The sequence below is a fragment of the Pipistrellus kuhlii genome, unplaced genomic scaffold, assembly GCF_014108245.1.
Source record: "Pipistrellus kuhlii isolate mPipKuh1 unplaced genomic scaffold, mPipKuh1.p scaffold_m20_p_1, whole genome shotgun sequence".
NCBI lineage: Eukaryota > Metazoa > Chordata > Mammalia > Chiroptera > Vespertilionidae > Pipistrellus > Pipistrellus kuhlii.
In genome coordinates, this window is record NW_023425404.1 from 116,499,574 (window position 1) to 116,521,149 (window position 21,576).

The following is a 21,576-nucleotide window of genomic DNA, read 5'->3' on the forward strand; positions in this document are numbered from 1 at the left end:
CTAGCTTCAACCTGTACTACCTATGTAAACCAACCTCTCTGTGCCTTAACCTCCTCATCTTTGAATAGGAATAATGAATGTATTTACACTAGAGGCCTGGTGCACGAATTCATGCACAGGTGGGGTCCGGCCTGCCTGCCTGGTCAGCCATGGGAAGGGCTGTGGGTGGTTGGTGGGCTGTGCCCACCCCTGGCTGAACTCCCAGTTGAACTCCTGGTGGAGGGGACAATTTGTATATTGGGCTTTTATTAATAGAATACTTCAAAGGGTGTTGTGAGGATTAAAAGTGTGAGAGAAGGAGAATCCAAGATGGCTGCACAGGTAAACACCTAGCCACAGCTGCACACAACAATTTCAATAAAATACAACTAAAATATAAAATGGACATTACCCAGAATTACAGGAAAGTCGACTGACTGGAAATTCTACAACGAGAAGCAAGGAGAAAACCAGAGGAAGAGCAGAGGAGCTGTAAGAGCCTAAGGTATGGAGACACGCGGCGCACAGAGAGGCAGTCCCGGAGGCACGCACAATGTGCGCAGAGGATGGACTGTTGACTCTGCTGCCAGATTGCCCTGGTGGGAAGGAGACAGGCTCCGGACTGTGCTGGGCCCCAGTTCCAACTCCTTTGAACCTCAGTTCTAGGCCAGACCCTGGGGACCCAGGCTCAAACAGAGGGAGCTGGGCTATAAGGCGGAACCCCAGGGGAGCGGCGAAAGGAGGTCCCGGAGGCGCACACATTGCGCACAGAGAAGGGACGGTTGGCTGTGCCGCAGGATTGCCCTGGCGGGAAGGAGATAGGGGCTCTAGACTGCTCTGAACGCTACCTCCAGCCCCACTTCCAACTGAAATGAGCCCACACTGTTTGGTAGCAGGCGAAAATCAAGGACACCTTTCTCTCAGAGGTGCTTGCAGCGAGTACTGAAGGACCCTGAGATTCAGGAACCGCATAGGGCGTGGCTGATGGAAGCCAAGCCTATAGGCTCCACCCTGAAACTCCGCCCCATCAGGGAAGCGGCGAAAATGCCAAGACAATGAAATAATCACAAATGAAAGAAATGGAGGACAAAAAGCAACTGGATATAGAGTTCAAAACCACACTTATAAGGTTGTTCAAGAATCTCCTAGAAAAGGCCAATAAAGTAAACGAGACCTATGAGGATATGAAAAGGGATCAACTAGAAATAATAAGGGATCAACAAGAAATAATAAGGGATCAGCCGAAACCGGTTTGGCTCAATGGATAGAGCGTTGGCTTGGGGACTGAAGGGACCCGGGTTCGATTCCGGTCAAGGGCATGTACCTTGGTTGCGGGCATATCCCCAGTAGGGGTGTGCAAGAGGCAGCTGATCGATGACTCTCTCTCATTGATGTTTCTAGCTCTCTATCTCTCCCCCTTCCTCTCTGTACAAAATCAATAAAATATAAAAAAAAAAAAAAAAAAAAAAAAAAAAAAAAAAGAAATAATAAGGGATCAACAAGAAACAAAGAATACATTGTCTGAAATAAAAAATATTATACAGAGTCCTAAAAACAGAATGGAAGACCGCAAGAATCAAGTCAAAGATTTGGAACATAAAGAGCCAGAAGACACTCCTCCGCAGAAGCAAGAAGGCAAGAGAATCCAGAAAATTGAAGATAATGTAAGAAACCTCTGGGACAAGCGAACTTCAAGCGAACCAACATCAGAATTATGGGGGTCCCAAAAGATGAGAGAGAGCAAGATATCGGAAACATACTGAAAGAAATAGTGACAGAAAACTTCCCCCACCTGGTGAAAGAATTAGACTTACAAGTCCAGGAGGCACACAGAACTCCAAACAAAAGGAATCCAAATAAGACCATACCAAGACAAATCATAATTAAAATTCCAAGAGCAAAAGACAAAGAATATTAAAAGCAGCAAGAGCAAAGCAGGTAGTTACCTATAAAGGAGCACCTATACGATTGTCAACTGATTTTTCAACAGAAACCATGCAGGCCAGACGGGAATGGCAAGAAATATTCAAGGTGATGAATAGTAAGAACCTACAGCCAAAGATAATCTATCCAGCAAAGCTATCACTCAGAATCGAAGGCCAGATAAAGAGCTTCACTAATAAAAAAAAGCTAAAAGAGTTTATCACCACCAAACCAGAATTATATGAATTGCTGAAGGGGGTTCTTTCGGAAGAGAAAGTAAATAAAGATAAAAATTTTGAACAACAAATACGTAACTATCAACAAGTGAATCTAAAAACCAAGGAAATTAAAAAAAATCTGATGAACAATATTAACTGTTGAATATAATAGAATCAGAGGTATGGAAAGGGAGTGAATTGATGATTCTTGGGGAAAAGGGGAGAGGGGGATGGGGGAAGAGACTGAACATAAACTGTGCACCTATGGATGAGGACAATGGGGGGTGGGGAAAGGACAGAGGCTGGGGTGGGAACCTAGTGGAGGAGAGCAATGGAAGGGGGGGAAAAAGAGGAACATTTGTAATAATATGAACATTAAAGATTTAAAAAATAAATTTAAAAAAGTGTGAGAGAATTAAGCATTATCACAGAGTAAGCAACATATGTATTATATGTAATTATTCTATACCTTTGGTACAGAATATAAACCTGTACTGATGTTTAAATTACAGGTTTATACAGTGACCCTTGAACAACACAGGTTTGACTTGAGGGTCCCCATGTTCAAGGGTCAACTGCATAAAGCTGTACTTTAACATTTTTTGTGATCACTACAAGTATTTTGATCAAACTGTTCTAGGGAGAAACCAAGATGGCGGCATAGGTAAACACATAAACTGCTGCCTCACACAACAGTTTCAAAACTACAACTAAAAGACAAAACGGACATCATCCAGAACCATAGCAAGGGTCACTGAGTGGAAATTCTACAACTAGAAGGAAAGAGAAAAGCACACTGAGACTCAGAGGAGCTGCAGGAGTCAGAGGTACTGAGACGTGCACATGCACGTGAGGACTAGCAACTGAGTATGTGGCTGGTTTTCTCAAGCAGAGGGAGACAAAGTTTCCAACTGCGCTAAAATCCAGTTCCGGGTGAGATTCTGTTGACCCGGACTCATACTAGGTGAAGCTGGACTGTCAGGAAAGAGAAAAGCACACTGAGACTCAGAGGAACTGCGGAAGGCAGAGGTACCGAGGCACATGCGCATGGACAGGGCAGGCAACTGAGTATGTGGCTGGCTTTCTCAAGCAGGAAGGAGACAAAAGCTCCCGACTGCACTGAACTCCAGTTTTGGGCAAGACTGGGGACCAACTCATTCGGGGAAAAACTGGACTGTCTGGAAGCAACTGGAACACGAGGGCGGGTTTCTCTCAAAGGTGCTTGCATTAATTACCAAGAGACACTGAGACCCAGGGCCTATTAGGGCAGAGCTGTCAGGAAACCAATGCTGTCTGCTCCACCCTGAGACTTCATCCCATTCAAGCTAAGCACAGAGGCTTTTGCAAGTCTTTTCCCATAAGAATGTCTCCAGCACAGAACTACTTCCGGTGTAGACACAGCTGATTCTACCAGCCAATTGGCCCAGAGGTCAATTCTTCCCACTGATACCAATAATAATCAAGGTTTAACTATTGTACAAGACTGTGCACACAGACCACAAAGGGATGCACCAAGAGTGTGCACCTCAGGTAACTGGGGAGGCTGAGCCATTGGGCCCTATAGGATACCTAGCACACAAAGCCACTCTATCAACTCAGGGAAGCAGCCAAAATGTGGAGACAAACATCACAAATGAAAGAAATGGAGGAAAGCATATGACTGGATATAGAGTTCAAAACAATGGTTATATAAATTTAGCAAGACCCCCGAGGATATGAAAAAGGACCAACTATAAAGTATACATTGACTGAAATAAAAAATAATATATGGAAATCCAACAGCAGACTAGAGGATCACAAGAATCAAGTCAAAGATTTGAAATACAAAGAAGCAAAAAAAAAATAAAAAAAATAAAATACCCAAACGGAAAACCATAAAGAAAAAAGAATCCAAAAGTGTGAGGATAGTGTAATGAGCCTCTGGGACAACTTTCAAGTGTACCAACATCAGAATTATGGGGGTGCCAGAAGGAGAGAGAGAGCAAGATACTGAAAACCTATTTGAAGAAATAATGACAGAAAACTTCCCCCACCTGGTGAAAGAAATAGACTTACAAGTTCAGGAAGCACACAGAACCCCAAACAAAAGGAATCCAAAGAGGACCACACCAAGACACATCATAATTAAAATGCCAAGGGCAAAAGACAAAGAATATTAAAACCAGCAAGAGAAAAATAGTTACCTACAAGGGAACACCCATACAACTCAGAGGATTTCTCAACAGAAACTATGCAAGTTAGAAGGGTGTGGCAAGAAATATTCAAAGTGATGAAAAGCAAGAACCTACAACCAAGATTACTCTACCCAGCAAAGCTATCATTCAGAATTGAAGGTCAGATAAAGAGCTTCAAAGACAAGAAAAAGCTAAAGGAGTTCATCACCACCAAACCAGGATTACATGAAATGCTGAAGGGTATACTTTGAGAGGAAAAAGAAGAAAAAGGTAAAGATAAAAACTCTGAACAACAAAAAAACATCAAATACATACCTACCAACAAGTGAATGTAAAAATCAAGTGAATAAAAATCTGATGAACAGAATAAACTGGTGAATATAATTGAATTGAATCATCAGGGGCATAGAGAGTGGACTGACAGTTCTTGGGGGGAAAGGGCTGTGTGAGGTGCAGGAAGAGTGGACAAAAGTTGTACACCTAGTATGGGGGGGGGAGGTAAGGGCAGAGGGTGGGGTGAGAACCGGGTGGAGGGGAGCTATGGGGGGAAAAAGAGGAACAATTGTAATAATCTGAACAATAAAGATTTATTTTTAAAAAACTGTTCTAGTTCTTTTAGTCCTTAAATTCATTTAGTTGGCATTTATTATGCCCGACTCACATGTAAAACAATGAAAATTTGGCAGTATATACTATTAAATTGATGGTGTGATTTTAAAATGCTATGAATAAAAATATATTCAGAATAATGTTTACAGGCATGTTTTGAACACCCTCTTCCTTCTTGGGTCTCAAGCTATACTATTAAGATGAAGTCTTTAAGTGTCAGCATATACAAATGTGTATATTTATTGCATGATTCATGAGAATGAATTATAATTTTTAGAGCTATAGATAAAATATGAAGTCTCTGGGTTTCTATTCAACCAATGATTTGCAATCCTCATTGGTCTTTTTCCAGAGACTTTATACTCACTTGGAATTTAGGAAATAGCACTCAGATGGGAGGTGGACAAAATGAAATGACTTATAGTGACTCTAATGCTGCCCCTCAACTAAGTCTGTAGAGTGTATTTCATCCAAAGCTTAGAGCAGCAGCCAAGCTAGAAAAAAGTGGGTCAGTTATCCCTTAAAACCCCTTGTATCTTTCTTCCTTTGCCCTAGGTTTCTTATTGTGCTCAGACCATTCCCCAAGGGCATACATATTAATAAAACTTACTGCTGAGTAATTTAGGACATTTACATATTAATAAAACTTGCTGAATAATTTAGAACAGACACTTCTCTAAAATTGTGACCCAACATGTCCTCAAAGACTAATCAGAAATGATCAGGCCCTTACTCTCAGCCCTACCCCTTAACCATAACAGTTTCTTCCCTTCATCCTCCTCTTGTGCCCGTTCTCCCTCTCCCCCCACTCACACCCCCCCATGTAAATGGACAGGCAAATCTGCCCTCCTAACACATACCCATCTGGAGAAATGAGAGTGCTGGCTTCCTGGGTCCTCTTAGCATTATTTCCTCTGATTACTCCGTTTATTTTCCTCTCCCACTAACTAAGTCTTGTATCCCTAATTAGTCTTGTGGACCCAATACTTATTGATCTATTCATCTAGCAGCATGGCAATAATGTGTATCATTGTTAGTATAATTGATCTGCAAATTGTTGTAGAGACTCTTTAAACTAGCTTTAAATTAAATCTCTGCTTTTGCTACCCTTATCTATAAAATGTCAACATACCAAAGTGCTTATTAATATGGTAAAGTGTTATTAAATATACATGTAACTACAAAAGCATATCCAATTGGTGGACTTGAGAAAAGTTGAATGGCTCACCGAACACATGTATATACTTTTGGCATTTAATTATTTTTAAGTGGTGTAACATCATTTGAGGTAAGTTCAGGGCTGAATTTTCCTATAGCCATCTGTTTATAATAACAACCAAGTTTATTCTTTCGATTTGAAGTATTCCTATGACCCATGATATGGTCTATCTTGGTGAATGTCCCATATGTTCTTGAAAAGCATGTATTCTATTGTTAGGTTGAGTATCAATTGAATCCAATTGATTGATCAGTGCTATTCATGTCTTCTCTATCCTTGCTGATTTTCTGTAAGCTAATTGTTACTGTGAAAGGAATGTTAAAGTTCCAGCTATAATCGTACATTGGTTTCTCTTTCAGTTGCTTCTGCTTTGTACAGGCATACCTCATTTTATTGCACTTCTCAAATAGTGCATTCTCATTAACGTCAAGGCAAGCCCCTCCACCAGCAAAAGGTTCGGCCGATAGCATTTGTGTTTTTTTTAACAATAAAGTATTTTTAAAGTAAGGTATGCTGGTTTTTTGTTTTATTTGTCTGTGTTTTTTAGACATAGTGCTATTACATTATAAGTTACAATATAATGTAAACATAACTTTTATGTACACTAGGAAACCAGAAATGTCATGTGACTTGCTTTATTGAGACTTTTGCTTTGTTGTAGAGGTCTGGAACTAACCTGCAATAGCTTCAAGATATGACTATATTTTGAACCTGTTAAGTACATACACATTTAAAATTATATCTTCTTGGTGAACTGCACGTTTTATAGCCACTCCTCCTGTCTTGAGTAGTGCTTACATGGTATATCTTTCATCCTTTTACTTTTAACCAACCTATATCATGTGAAGTGAGTTCTTATAGACAGCATACACTTGGGTGGTTTTGTTTTTTCCTATCTTTTCACTGTTGTGTATAGACCATTTTCATTTAATGTAATTATTTGTTTGGATTTAGTCCTACCACATCTTATGACTTTTCTGTTTCCCCCCCTCTATTTTTTGTTCCTGTTTCTTCTTTATTACCTTCCTTTAGGTTAGATGAGCATTTTGATTTATTAAGATTCTATTACCTCTCGGTATATATAGGTTTTTTCCAGTGGTGGCTCTAGAATGAATTCTTAAGTATCTAAGAGTGAGCTTTTTCTTTTTTCAAGAACTATGCTTTCACCTGTTGCCAGTTTCTCATATAAATACTGTAAATGCTCTTGTTTAGGTAGCTCAGCTTCTGGAGTTGAGGGAATTTCAAAATCAGAGGAGCTCTGTGAATCTGGATTGGTGCTAAGAGTTAGCAATGTTCTTTCCTGAGGTATGTGTTTCCCACTGCTTACAGTGGTTGGTTCTCCAGCACTAAAAACTACATTTACATCTTCAGAGTAAGTGTCCTTTGGGCAAAGAACATTTTGTTCCATCTGAGAGGCAGGAAGATTCTCTTTGACTCTTGGTCTGCAGCTACCTTTGTTCAAGGAAGTAATATCCCCCCCGTTTCTCTCTTGGGAAGATAACAAAACAGTGTCAGACTGGCTGCCCCAGCCTTGGCTTCCTTGTTCTGAGATGTGTGTAGACTGAGAGGAATTCTGAGAAGAGATGTGAGTTGACTCGCCATCAGAGTCACTGAAAAGCTTTGGTGACTGAGAACCCCCCGCCTCTGCGGAGGAAGGGAAGTTTTCCAAACCGCAGTCTGTGTCGTCGTCATTTCTTTTAAAGAATACGTCCCACTGTGGAACTTCCGTGTCAGTCTTTTGCTGGTGTGGAGGGCTCCGATCTCCTTGACATGAGGCTGGGATTTGTAATTCTTCTTCACTGTCACTGTTGGATTCTTCACAGTCTATAAAGTTTGCCCACAGAGAGGTTTTCATGCTCTTTGCTTTGATGCATCCTGTGCTTTGTCTCGGATTTTCAGGCTGATTTTGTGATACTACAGTCATTGGAAATACCTCAGGGTGACAAGTTTGTTGGTTTGGAACTTTGTGCCTTAAAGGTATGGGCAGAGGATCATCAAAGAGGTCATTTTCCTCCTCTTCCTCTAAGGGGACAAAAAAATGGATTTAGAAGAAACACAGAATGCCAATTTGTAGCATTTAACTGTTTTTAATTCATGGAATTGCAAATAATTGGGAGTTTACTCTTCTAAGAGCAATTAAAAAGCCCCTTATTCTTGGGATATTCTGAACAATTTACCACTCTTCAGCTTACAATGCAGACAGTGAATAGAGAATATAGACCTGTGTTCCCCAAATTAAGGTCACAATATCTGTATTAGTGGTTTTCAAACCTGGTTGATCATTATCTGGAAAACTTTTTAAAAAACACAGCCTTCTATATCTCATTCCAGAACTATTGTATTCCTTAAGGGAGGATCCAATAATTGATTTTTGCTTTATTTGTTTAAAGTTCCACACTTGATTCTAATCATCAGCCAGTTAGTGAATCACTCACACTAGAAGAGAGGTTTATAAATACTAGATGCTCAAGTTGGCTGATTTAATATGACAACAGTTAATTATTTTCTAAAGTTTTCCCACTATAAACATTTTATTGATACCTACTTTGTGCTTGTTATGAGCTGAATGTGTTCTCCCAAAATTCATAATTTGAAGCTCTATCCCCAATGTGATGGTATTAAAGGTAAGAAGATAAGTTTAGATGAGCTCCTGAGGATGGGACCCACACGACAGGATAAGTATTCTGGTGAAAAGAGTAAGACAGATTTCTCAGTGCCCATGTATAAAGGAAAGCTCTGTGAGCACACAGTGAGAAAGCATCTGTCTACAAGCCAGGAAGAGGCATCTCACCAAGAACTGAATCTTGTCAGAACCTTGATCTTGGACAGAACTCTGAGCAGTAAACATCTATTGTTATAGCAAGCAGAGCTGGCTAGTTCACAAGGCTGCCGACCAGAGCTCCAAAAGGTTGGCGACCACTGTACTAGGGGAAGGCACAGATTAGATCAACTTTAACCAAAATACTAAATAAACAACATGTTCGGTCACAAGGCCACTTTTTGTTCTAGTGCTGAATCTAGTGTTAATTTATAACTACCTACTTCTTAAAAAGTTAAGTATTTTCCCAGTGATAAAATGATATAGCTAAAAGCTAGTTTGCAAAGCTACTAAAAAGGTGGACCACAGAGACTGTCATCCAGTTCCCATTTTATCAATGAGGAGATAGGCCCAGAGAAGGTATGTAATAATGCCTAGGTCAAGAAACTAGTGAGCCAGTGTGGCTCAGTTCGTTGGGCATCATTCCAATCAACAAAAGGTTGCCAGTTGGTTCCCAGTCAAGGCTAATACCCAGGTTGCAGGCTCAATCCCTAGTAGGGAGCATGCAGGAGGCAGCCAATTGTTTCACACTCTCTCTCCATCTCTCCTTAAAAATCTTTAAAAAATAAAATGAAATAGATAGGCAGAGAGCCAGGTATCAAACCCAATTCCCAAAGTCCTGTGTTCTGATTAAAAACTGTTTAAACAAGCAACTATTTATCTTATCCTTTTCTAAAGGACTGAAGGTGACTGAGATGTCTGTCTATGGTATATATAATTATCAGTCTACAAGGCATGGATTTATTTTTAAAATTTTAATCTTTATTTTTGAGATTATTACAGATGTCCCTCTTTTCCCCCCTCTATATCTCCCTATCACCCAGTTCCCAACCCACTCCGGGTCCATGCCACCCTATTGTCTGTGTCCATAGGTACTGCATACATGCATATAAAATCTTTGCCTAATCTCTTCCCACACATCCCCCCACTCACACACACACACACACACACACACACACACACACACATACACACCTCTTCCCTCTGAAAATCGTCAGTCTGTTCCATTTCCATGCCTACAAAATGTTGCTTTTTAAACATGTTCAATATCCACCCCTTTTGAGTTTGGTGGATATTTATATAAATGAATAAAGAATCACTCTTTCTTCCTTAGTATAAGATGTATTACACACACACACACACACACACACACACACACACACCTGCATGTCTGATCATTTTTTATTGAATGCCATATATCCTGAACTTGGCCTTATTAAATTCTGTATATTTTGGGATTTCTAAAAATATTCTTAAGCTTTGTTCTGGCATGTGGTTAAGGGACTTGTAAAGTTTGTGCCTTTTGTATATTGCTTTTTATCTTTGTAATTTTCCCCATCACTGAGGTAAGTCCTCAGTATTCTTACAGTAAAACACCCCGTAAATTATGGTGTTCCATTCTGGCTGTTGGGAATAGGCACTGTTCCTAGCACTGTGTGCATTCTGGGCACTGTTTACAGTGATTCTTTCCCAGGCCTCAAGGGGTCCACTGCATCACAAGTAAGCACTGATCAGTATGCTGAATACTCAGGGCTCCTCGTAGCTGTTGGGAGCAGCAACTCTGTACTGCTTTCTCCTCTGGGGACTCCAGCCACCATGGCTTCCTCAAATTCCCAGCTATCTCCCCTCAAGTCAGGGGTGCTGATTTTGGGCTCTACCTTGGTATCCCCTTTTGCCTGAAAACTAGTAATCCAGGGCAATCTTAGGGTTGTTTCACCTTTTTCAGGTGTCACTGCCTTCATTGTCTGATGTCCAGTTTCTAATATGTTGCTTTTAGTTTTTTCAGATGAGAATTTCAAAGTAGCCCATTACTTTCTTAACTGGAAATAGGAATCTTAAAAAAATTTTGTGAACTTAATAATTTCTATCTTTTATGTACCTTCCAAATGATGCTTGATTTTTGGTGGGCCACTAGTATAAGAATTTTTTTAATCATTGTTCACTTCAATTTTGTTTTTTTCTTTTTTTTCTCTAATCTTCACTGGAAAGTGAAAGTAGCAATGAAAGAAGGTAGAACAGTATAAGGAAAATCCATTTATATAAAGCACTACCAATTAGTCTGAGCAAGAAATGTTCAAGAATTAATAGCACAATGACAACAAATAAGTACTACCTTAATCAATAAAGAATTAAAAAAAAAAAAAGAATTATCAATAATAGCACAGCCTTTCCTATGGCCTATGCCAATGGTTGACAAACCAAGGCTTGAGAGCCACATGCGGCTCTTTGGCCACTTTTCAAAATAGACTCACCCAGGCCAAAAACCAACTTCTACGCATGGGCCACGAAGTTTCATTCGCATTGTACGTGTGCACCCGCACGTGGTATTTTGTGGAAGAGCCACACTTAAGGGGCCAAAGAGCCACATGTGTCTTGGGAGCCGCAGTTTGCTGACCACTCGCCTATGCAAACCATGGGGCACGTATCCAGAAAGCTGAGAACATTCAATACAGGCACAGTTCTCTTTGGCACTTATTTTAAACCATGAAGGAGATGGAACGCCTGGTTTTAAAGGCTGAAGATGGAAAAGCTAAGCATGTCCTTAGACCATGTGACAAGTTTAAGTGACGGTGAGTCCCAGGCCTACCTCTACCCAATGCAACTGTCACCAGAGCAGTCTTGTAGGAAAACCACACTTCTGACCCCAGGGTCATCATTCTTACCAGAGTCTAGGTGAGTTGTTCTAGCTCTCTTCAGTTTTCCAAGTGGTTTGTACTTTGGCTCAGTGCTTTGGGAAGATCGGCATAAAGGCTTTAAGCTGAAATGAATATGAATAATTTATTTTTCCTGCTGGGATGTAAGCATCATTTATAGAGATTATAAAAATGTGACCATGGGGGAAATAGTAATTACTTTTAAAAATTGAAAAGCAGCCCTGGCCAGTGAGGCTCACTTGGTAAGTGTCATTCTATATACCTAAAGATCTCAGGTTCAATTCCTGATCAGGGCACGTACCCACGTTGCAGGTTAGAGCCCCAGGCAGGTGTCTATGGGAGGCAACCAATCAATGTTTCTATCTCTAAAATCAGTAAAAACAACAACAACAAAAATATCCAATAATTAAAAATCATTTCAATATAATAAAGTGCTAATACAATCTGGTGAGTATCTAATTGTAGGGTTGAGGGAAAGCAAAACATCTTTTCTTGCACTGCAGGAAAGCAGGTTTCTATTCTAAAAAATAATACAGTGACACGTTCTGTTTTTCAGTGCAATATAGCTAGCTGTTTTCCCTTCCGTTTACTTATCTCTTGCAAGAATCTCACACATTTGATCACTTCCTTCTAGAGGCTGAAAGCTAATACTCAGTGAAGATGAAATATAAAAGGGCACAGAAATAAGATTTGAGGGTGCCCTGCCCTTTTTTGAGGGCCTTATGCTGTCTGCTTCTGTATGCCAATTCACAGAAACCTTTAAGATTATATATAACAAACCTATTTAAAGTCATTATGCTCCCACCCAGACACTCATTCACAGCCACAGTCACTTTAAGTCCTTGCCCCTGTTCTCATGCTGGAAACTATTCTTTGGACCCATCCCATTCAATAACACAGGTTCTTCCATAAGTAGCAACAACTTACATTTCTATAACCTTATCCACAGTTGTGCCCAATGGGATTACATTTGGATATGCATTCACAGGGCAGATATAGCTTAAGAAATCTTCAATCTAAAGGAAGGAAAATAAAATGGATCAATTATCTCAATTGAAAAATCTGGGCGTGAGAGGCAAATAAATGGAGGCCACGGGAAAAGCAGAAAACGCATGGCTGTGGTTCTCAATGCTTGCAGCATCTGAAGCTCACCTAGGGGTCTCTTGGGAAAAAGAAGTACCCAATGCTCAAGCCTCACCCCAAAGACCCTTTAACACTGTCAGCGGGGCCTGGGATTCTGTATTCTTCAGGTGGTTCTGTTCCACAGTAAGGAACTAACAATCACTGATTACTGGGATTCAAAGATTCTGTATTGCTCTGGCTGGGTGGCACAACCAAAGGCTCACAGGTTTGATTTTCCTTCAAGGGGCACATGCGGGAGGCAATCCATCAATGTGTCTCAGATTGATGTTTTTTCTCTCTTTCTCCCTCCTTTTAACTATGTCTAAAAAGCTATGGGAAAATATATTAAATATATTTGGGTGAAGATTAACAAAACAAAAAATGATTCTGTATTTTTTCATGACCTTGGTGTCCGCATCTAAGGTCAGGCATTCATTAACACATCCCCTTCAAATTAGATTAGCTGAGTACTAACATACATAAGACAACAAAGTCTGAGAATTATACTTCTTGAGTAACATCAGAGGAATGGCAGCGAGAGAGATCCCCTTGAAATGTCAACAATTTAAACAGATATAACTCAACAAAGGATTCCCTACTCAACATACAGGCACACGTGATAGATCTTCACCTAAAGGTGAACAAGAGGGAACAAACAGAGGTGGGGGTGGTGAAAAGGGCTCAGACTAGCCATGGGCTCAGCCCTGCAGCTGGGAGCTCACAGCAGGACTTAGCCTGGAGAGGGAAAGAGTCCTGTTTTGGCTGGCACTTCCTTCAGCCAGGAGGACCAGAGATTCGGTGAGCATTCCCACAGAAGTGAGCAGAGACTTGGGCAAGGATACAGCACTAGGGTACTGCTGTGTTTGTCAGATGGTTGGCATTTCAGAATGAGAAACAAAGCCTCAAAGCCCTGCTGCTCTATAACCTCCCAGAACTCGCCTCCCTTGGTATTGGGTTGCAGAACACATTATCTGCAAACACAAAACTGGTACTATACCAAGCATGTCAAACTCGCAGCCCACGGGCCACATGTGACCCACAATATTTTTTTAAATATATAATCTTTATTGTTCAGATTATTACAGGTGCTCCTCTCCCTCCCCCCATAGCTCCCCTCCACCTGATTCCCCACCCCATGCCCTTACCCCCTGCCACTGTCTTCATCCATAGGTGTAAGATTTTTGTCCAATCTCTTCCCACACCCCTCAGACCCCCTTCTCCCTGAGAATTGTCAGTCCACTCCCTTTCTATGTCACTGATTCTGTTATAATCACCAGTCTATTCTGTTTTTCAGATTTTTTATTCACTTGATTTTTAGATTCACGTGTTGGTAGGTATGTATTTGATGTCTTTTTGTTGTCATAGTTTTTACCTTTACCTTTTTCTTCTTCCTCTTCTTAAAGTATACCATTCATCATTTCATGTAATCCTGGTTTGCTGGTGATGAACTCCTTTAGCTTTTTCTTGTCTGTGAAGCTCTTTATCTGATCTTCAATTCTAAATGATAGCTTTGCTGGGTAGAGTAATCTTGGTTGTAGGTTCTTGCTGTCATCACTTTGAATGTTTCTTGCCACTCTCATCTGGCCTGCATAGTTTCTGTTGAGAAATCAGTTGACAGTCGTATGGGTACTCCCTTGTAGGTAACTAGCTATTTTTCTCTTGCTGCTTTTAAGATTCTCTCTGTCTTTTGCCCTTGGCATTTTAATTATGATGTGCCTTGGTGTGGTCCTCTTTGGATTCCTCTTGTTTGGTGCTCTGTGTGCTTCCTGGACTTTTAAGAATATTTCTTTCACCAGGAAGTTTTTCTGTCATGATTTCTTCAAATAGGCCTTCAATATCCGGCTCTTTCTCTTCTGGCACCCCAAAAATCTGGATGTTGGTATGCTTAAAGCCACCCGAAAGGCTCCTTACACTATTGGATTCTTCTTTCTTTCTGCCTCTCTGGTTGGGTATATTTTGCTTCCTCATATTCCACATCTTTGGTTTGACTCTTGGGATATGTTGATCTACAGTTGAGTTTCTATATATCCTTTATTTCGGACAGTGTATGCTTAATTTCTGACTAGTACTTTTCCACTTTTTTGGGATTCTCATTAAGGTCCTTGAAGGTCTCTTCAAGTTTCTCAGTGGTTTCTATAAGATTCTTAAGTAACCTTATAAATGTGATTCTGAACTGTGTGTCATCCATTAGTTTACTTTCCTGCATCTCTCCCATTTGTGACATGCTTCGTGTCTCCTCATTTTGGCTGCCTCCCTGTGTTGCTGCAGTGGCTTTGTGTGGTAGGTGACCTATAGGGGTCAGTAGCTCTGCTTCCCCAATCACCCAAGGTGGTTGCTCTTGGTGCACCCTTTGTGGGCTGAGTGCAAAGTCTTAATGTAGTTAAGCCTTGATTGCTGTTGGTACACTGGGAAGAATTGACCTCTAAAAATCAAGTGAATTGGCCAATTGGCTGTGAGGACCTGCTGTATCTATAATGGAAGAACTGCTGCACTGGAGACATGCTTATGGGACAGGCCTTGTTTCAATGGGGCTTTGGTGCTCACTCAGTCTGCCTCACAAATGTGTCACTTATGGATGTGAGGAGTTGAAATCTGATGTTTCACATTGACCACTAGATACACTTGTTTCTGGATCTCCAATGGATTGCAGTTCAGCTTCTGTCTGAGGCCACCCTGCAGGAGCTACAGTGAGAACCACAGTCCTCTCTTCCCTGCTTGGAGCTTGGAGGTTTTGGAGCTGTCTGCACCTGGTTTCAAGTTTGCTAGGTTAAACTGCAATAGAGAAGGGCATTCATATGCAAAAGCTGCTGCTTGGAGCATGAGTGTGTTTGTAGATTGTACAGGGCGGGGTCTCCAGGCGTCACTAGGCTAGGGTGTGGCAAACAGCAATGGCTGCCATTCAGCTGTCTCTGCCTCTCTGAGTCCCCACGTCTCGCGCCCCCGCACAGCAAACAGTGATTCCTGCACACAGCTCTGCAAGCACGCCACCCTCACTTTCCGACCCGATGGCAGACAGTCCAGCTTCTCCCCAGAAACTGGATTTCAGAGAGATCGGAAGCTTGTCTTCTCTTCAGGTTGAAGAAAACAACGCCCTCTGCCAGCTGAGGTGCGCCGCCAGCCAGTATCACACACGTGACCCCATAGCTCAATTTTTCAGAGCTTGTGCCCTAAATGCTTTCTCTTTCAGTCTAGTTGTAGAGCTTCCACTCAGCCAGCTTTCCCGTGGTTCTGGGTGATAGATGTTTTGTCCTTTAGTTGTAGTTTTGAAATTGTTATGCACAGCAGCAGTTTAGATGTGTTTACCTAAGCTGCCATCTTGGATCCTCTCCACAATGAATATTTTGTGGCCTACAGGCCACATGTGACCCACAACGAATATTTTTGCGGCCCAGCCAATATAACGGTAAGAAACATTTTAATAAAAATTTTATAACTTAATTTTTATAATATCCTGTTATACATAATTAGTAATGAACTACAATGTTCGCTAATGATTGATTACTATAACTGTGTTGCATTCATTTCCCTTACGCGCCTTACATGAAGGTACACCGTTTGTCTCAGCTAATACTAGCAGTGAATATTTTAGCAGCTGATTGCCATGTGATTAGTCTTGTACTGACTTGTTTGGTGTGCACAACAGGAAATATTTAGCTTTTGGAGAACAAAAATAGGTTAATTTGTGTTATGCTTATTTGTGCAGTTATTCAGTGGCTGGTAAGTTTAAGAAAAAATGTTAATTTTTTTAAATGTTCTATTTTATGTTAAATATATTTATTTCAGCCTTTTGTATTCAGATGTCTATCAAAATAAACACATTTCTATGAAAATTGAAGCTTTTTTTTGTTGTTTTTTGTTTTCTTTCCAGCCCACATAAATAAACCTTGTTTATTTGGCCCATTTTAGCCTTTTGAGTTTGACATGCTTGTACTACAGAATCAATATTTCTCCTGAGCAAAGGGTGTACTCTGTGACTGGTCCCTGGTCAGGACAAAGGGGGTACCCCATAAAGGTCCGAGATTGCCATTAGCAGGACGGTAAAACAAAAAGACAACAGGTTCCACCAGTCAACCCCACACCCACACATTTCCACTACAGTGATGGCAGCCAGAGATGCAGCAGGATTCAATATGGGATTTCACACAACTAAAGAACTTATGATTCAGTGCCATTACCTCTTCATAGTAATCTAGAGATGTACCAGTCATACATAGATTCTTAGATAGAAAAGGAACTCCTCAAATGCCATGAATACCTAGGTAGCAAGGCAGCTCAGAAAGAAAACTAAAAAATCTCCAGAAAGCATAAACACATGGAAATATGATATAGAAATGACAGAAATCAAGGTTGCAGTTCTGAAAATATGCAGGAAATTTAATGAACTCAGAAAACAAATTAATAAACAAAATGTGTACTTTACCAAAAAGATTGAAACCTTCAAGAAGAAACAGGCTTGGTCAGTTGCTCAGTGCTTAGAGAATTGGCCCACGCACTGAAAGGTTGCAGATTCGATTCCTGGTCAAGGGCACATACCTTGGTCACAGGCTTGATACCTGGCCCAGTAGGGATGTATGCAGAAGGCAACGAATGTGTCTCCCTCACATAAAAGTTTCTCTCTTCCCCCTCCCTTTCACTCTCTCTGAAAGCAATAAGGAAAAATAAAAATCCTCAAATAAGGATTAGAAAAAAAAAAATTCTGGAGATTAAGAACTCAATAAGAGAGATCCGAATAAACTAGAGCATAGGAAATGGAGCTGACCAAATGGAGGAAAGAATACAGCTAGAAATCTAGTAATGATGCAGAGGGAAGAAAAGAGATTTGAGGAATAAAATAAAGTGAAATCTATAAAAACTATGGCTCTATCAGAAAAAGCAATATAAGAATTAGAAGGAAAGAGGGAGAAGGAAACAGAGAGTCTCTTTGAGCAAAGAGTTGAAGAGAACATTCTAAACCTTTGGAAAGGGCTCAATCCTCAAATCCAAGAAGCAGGAGCTACATACAGGCTTGGATGGGGAAATCTGACCATCTTTAAAGGAAAAGTGGATCTTATCAGAGGCCTGAATATCCACAGCCACAGTGACCACCAAGCAGCTGTGAGCCCCAGAAAGCTGGTACCAGGTGGCGCGAACACTTGGACTCAAAGGAGCGTTCCACCGCAGGACAAAAAGGAGAAAGAGAACTATATAACCAGACATCCTGAAAAGAGAGATCATGGAGAGACAAAGAAAGAGTCCGCATATGAAAGAAAAGCAGGCATCACCAGAAAAGGAAGTAAACAAGTTAGAGGCAAGCAACCTACCAGAGCAAGAATTCAGAGTAATGATCATAAGATGGCTAAAAAGAATGGAAGACAAATTTGACAATATGAGTAAGAACTAAGAGGAAATGAAGAAGAACCAAGAAGAAATGAAAAATTACATCGCTACTGTAAAGAACTCAATAGTAAGAGGATGGCATCAGTGAGCTAGAAGACAAGATGGAAAAAAATACCCAATTAGAGCAGCTTCTGGGGGAAAAAATTAAAAAGCAGGAGGAGAGCCTAAGGGAACTTTGGGACAATACAAAACAAAACAATATTAGAATAATAGGGGTTCCAGAAGGAAAGGAAACTGAGGAAGGCATAGAAAATTTGAAGAAATAATGACAGAAAACTTTCCTGAGATAGAGAAGAAAAAAACCACACAAATACAAGAAGCTTGCTGAGGCCCAAGCAAAATGAATCCCAAAAGACCAACGCCAAGGCACATTATAATTAAATTGGCAAACACCAACAACAAAGTAAGCATCTTAAAAGCAGCCAGAGAAAGACAGAAAGTTACATATAAAGGAAACCCCATCAGACTAGCAACTGATTTCTCCACAGAAACTCATCAGGCCAGAAGGGAATGGGATGAAATATACAAAGTCATGCAAAGGAAGGGTCTAAATCCAAGAATACTGTACCCAGCAAGGCTATCAATCAAAATTGAAGGTAAAATCAGGAACTTCACAGACAAAAACAGACTAAGGGAATTTATCACCACCAAACCAGCAATGTAAGAAATGCTAAAGGGTCTACTGTAAAAATAAATAGGAAGCGAAGAAGCAACACTGGGGTATAGAATAAAAATGGCGACGAATAAGTACCTATCAATAATAACTTTAAATGTAAATGGATTAAATGCTCCAATCAAAAGACATAGGGTAACAGATTGGAAAAATGGCCATATTACCCAAAGCAATATACAGATTTAATACAATCCCCATCAAAATGCCATTTTTTAAAGAAAGAGAACATAAGATAATCAGATTTATATGAAACCACAAAAGACACCGGGCAACCAAAACAATCCTGAGAAAAAAGGAATGAAACCAGAGGTATCACACTTCTTGACTTCAAATTATACTACAGAACAGTGATATTGGCAGAAAAACAGATACACGGACCAATGGAACAGGATTGAGAGCCCAGAAATGAAAACCACATGTATATAAGCAAATAATTTTTGACAAAAGGAGCCAAACACTCAATGGAGAAAAGAAAGCCTCTCTAATAAATGATGCTGAGAAAATTGGAAAGCCACATACAAACAAATGAAACTAGATTATAGTTTGTCCCCATGTATAAAAATTGATTCAAATTAGATCAAAGACCTAACTATAAGAACTGAAATAATAAATTACATATAAGATAACGTAAGTACTAAACTTATAGACATTGATCATATGTAAAGTGTTATGAATTTGACTCCAAAGGCAAGGGAAGTAAAGGTAAAAATAAGTGAATGGAACTATATAAAATTAAAAAGTTTCTGCATAGCTAAAGAAACCAGCAACAAAACAAAAAGGCAACTGACCAAGTGGGATATATTTGCAAAAACAGCTACAGCAAGGGGTTAATATCCAAAATAAATAAAGAACTGATAAAACTCAACACCAAACAACCCAATTAAAAAATGGGCAGAAGACCTGAGTAGACACCTCTCCCAAGAAGACATACAATGACCAACAGATATATGAAAGGATGTTCAACTTCACTACCTATCAGGGAAATGCAAATCAAAAGTATAATGAAATACCACCTCATACCTGTAAAAATGGCTTTTATCAACAAGGCAAGCAGTAACAAGTGTTGGAAAGATTGTGAAGAAAAGGGAACCCTCATTCCCTGCTGGTGAGAATGTAGACGGGTTTAGCCACTAGAGAAAACAGCCTGAAGATTCTTTAAAAATTTAAGAATAGAGTTATTACCCAGCAACCCTTCTCCTGGGTATCCATCCAAAAAAACATGAAAAAATTTATTTGCAAAGATGTATGCAACTCTACGTTCATTGCAGCACATATATATGTGGCTAATACACTAAGTGTCCATCCGACCAGTCACTATGACATGCACTGACCACCAGGGGGTAGATGCTCAATGCAGGAGCTCTCGTGACGCACACTGGCCATTTACAGAGTAACGGCACTGCACCCACAAAGCAACATTCAGCTTCCCCCAAGTGGGACACAGGCCCAGCCCCAACCCGGAGCAACACCCCACCAAACTGCAGCTAATGCTGCTAAGACCCAATGGCACAGCACAGCCCGGAAACAGTCACCATGGATGTTGGGTAATAATGTCATGTAGCAAAGCCTGGCTTCCTCTCCCTGGCGACTAGCCTCCTTTTAGTTTCTTCAGCCCTTATATCAAGGTGCAAACATTTTACAATTTAACCAAATGTCTATGAAGTGTTTTCCCATGCCTCATCTCATTTGATCTTACAGAAGTCCTGGAGTAGGTAGACAGGAGACTAGGTAGAATCCTATTTTCTTTTCATTAGCCAGAAAACAGAGATTTAGGAAGTTTAGAAACTTGACCTGACTGAAAAGAAGAAATGGTGGACCATGGAAATGACTTCAGGTTTTCTCACTGTGCAGAATACAAACACAGCTGCAGTTAAATATTTCACCCTTTGTTCTCCCTGCATGATCTACAATAATAATCTGCTTTGTGTTTATATTTACTGCTGTTTTGCTGATAATTACTTGGAAGAGAAGGTGAGGTGCTTCATTGGCTGGAAAAAGTTTAGCTAAATCAAAAAGGTCTAATTAAGCAAGTTTATTTTACATCTATAAAGGCTAAGTTGACTCATTCGTGCATGATACATATAAATCTCTCACTAACACCAATCACACACATGTGTTTCTATCTATTATTGTCAATTATGAATTTGTTTGACGATTATATTATAGAGAAAGGGCGAACAATGGTATTAAAATATTCCTTCTAATATGTGCATGAATTCATGCACTGGACCACTAGTTATTTATAGTGGCCAAGACAGGGATATAACCCAAGTGTTCTGCAATAGAGGATTTTATAAAAAAGATGTGGCACATATATACAATGGAATACTACTCAGTCATAAGAAAAGATCTATACTGCCATTTGCAATAGCATGGATAGACCTTGAGAATATGATGCTAAGCTCAATAAGTCAGTCTGAAAAAGCTAAGAACCATACATTTCACTCATATGTGGGATATAAAACTGAAACTCAAAGATACAACCAACAGTATGGTGGTTACCAGAGGGAAAGAGGTGGGGGTGGGAATCGGGAGGTGAAAATGGGACCTAATATATTGTCATGGAAGATGGCTTGACTTTGCATGGTGGTCACATAATGCGATATACAGATCTTATATCATAGACATGTGCACTTGAAACTTATATGAGTCCATTAACTAATGCCACCCTAATAAATTTAATTAAAAAAAAAAAAGAATTATACTTCTTTCCACCTACATAATTGTTAGCAATACCAAGGGAATTGCATCTTTGAGGTTGCTTTATTTGTTGTAATAGTTTATTATAACTGAAACAAGTATAACTACATG

At 40.0% G+C, this 21,576-nt stretch overlaps 1 protein-coding gene across 5 annotated transcripts in view; it reads right to left on the reverse strand.

The window, feature by feature from the left end:
- Positions 1-6,143: 6,143 nt before the first annotated feature.
- DCLRE1C (DNA cross-link repair 1C) overlaps positions 6,144-21,576 on the reverse strand; it is a 43,112-nt gene continuing 27,679 nt past the window's right edge. For all 5 annotated transcript variants that reach the window (XM_036460590.2, XM_045588273.1, XM_045588270.1 and 2 more), the window contains 3 exons: positions 12,522-12,610; positions 11,604-11,698; positions 6,144-8,144 (listed from right to left, as the gene is read on the reverse strand). In XM_036460590.2, coding sequence (XP_036316483.1) covers positions 7,240-8,144; positions 11,604-11,698; positions 12,522-12,610 — 1,089 coding nt within the window. In that variant the 3' untranslated portion in view covers positions 6,144-7,239. The remainder of the gene's footprint in view (positions 8,145-11,603; positions 11,699-12,521; positions 12,611-21,576) is intronic.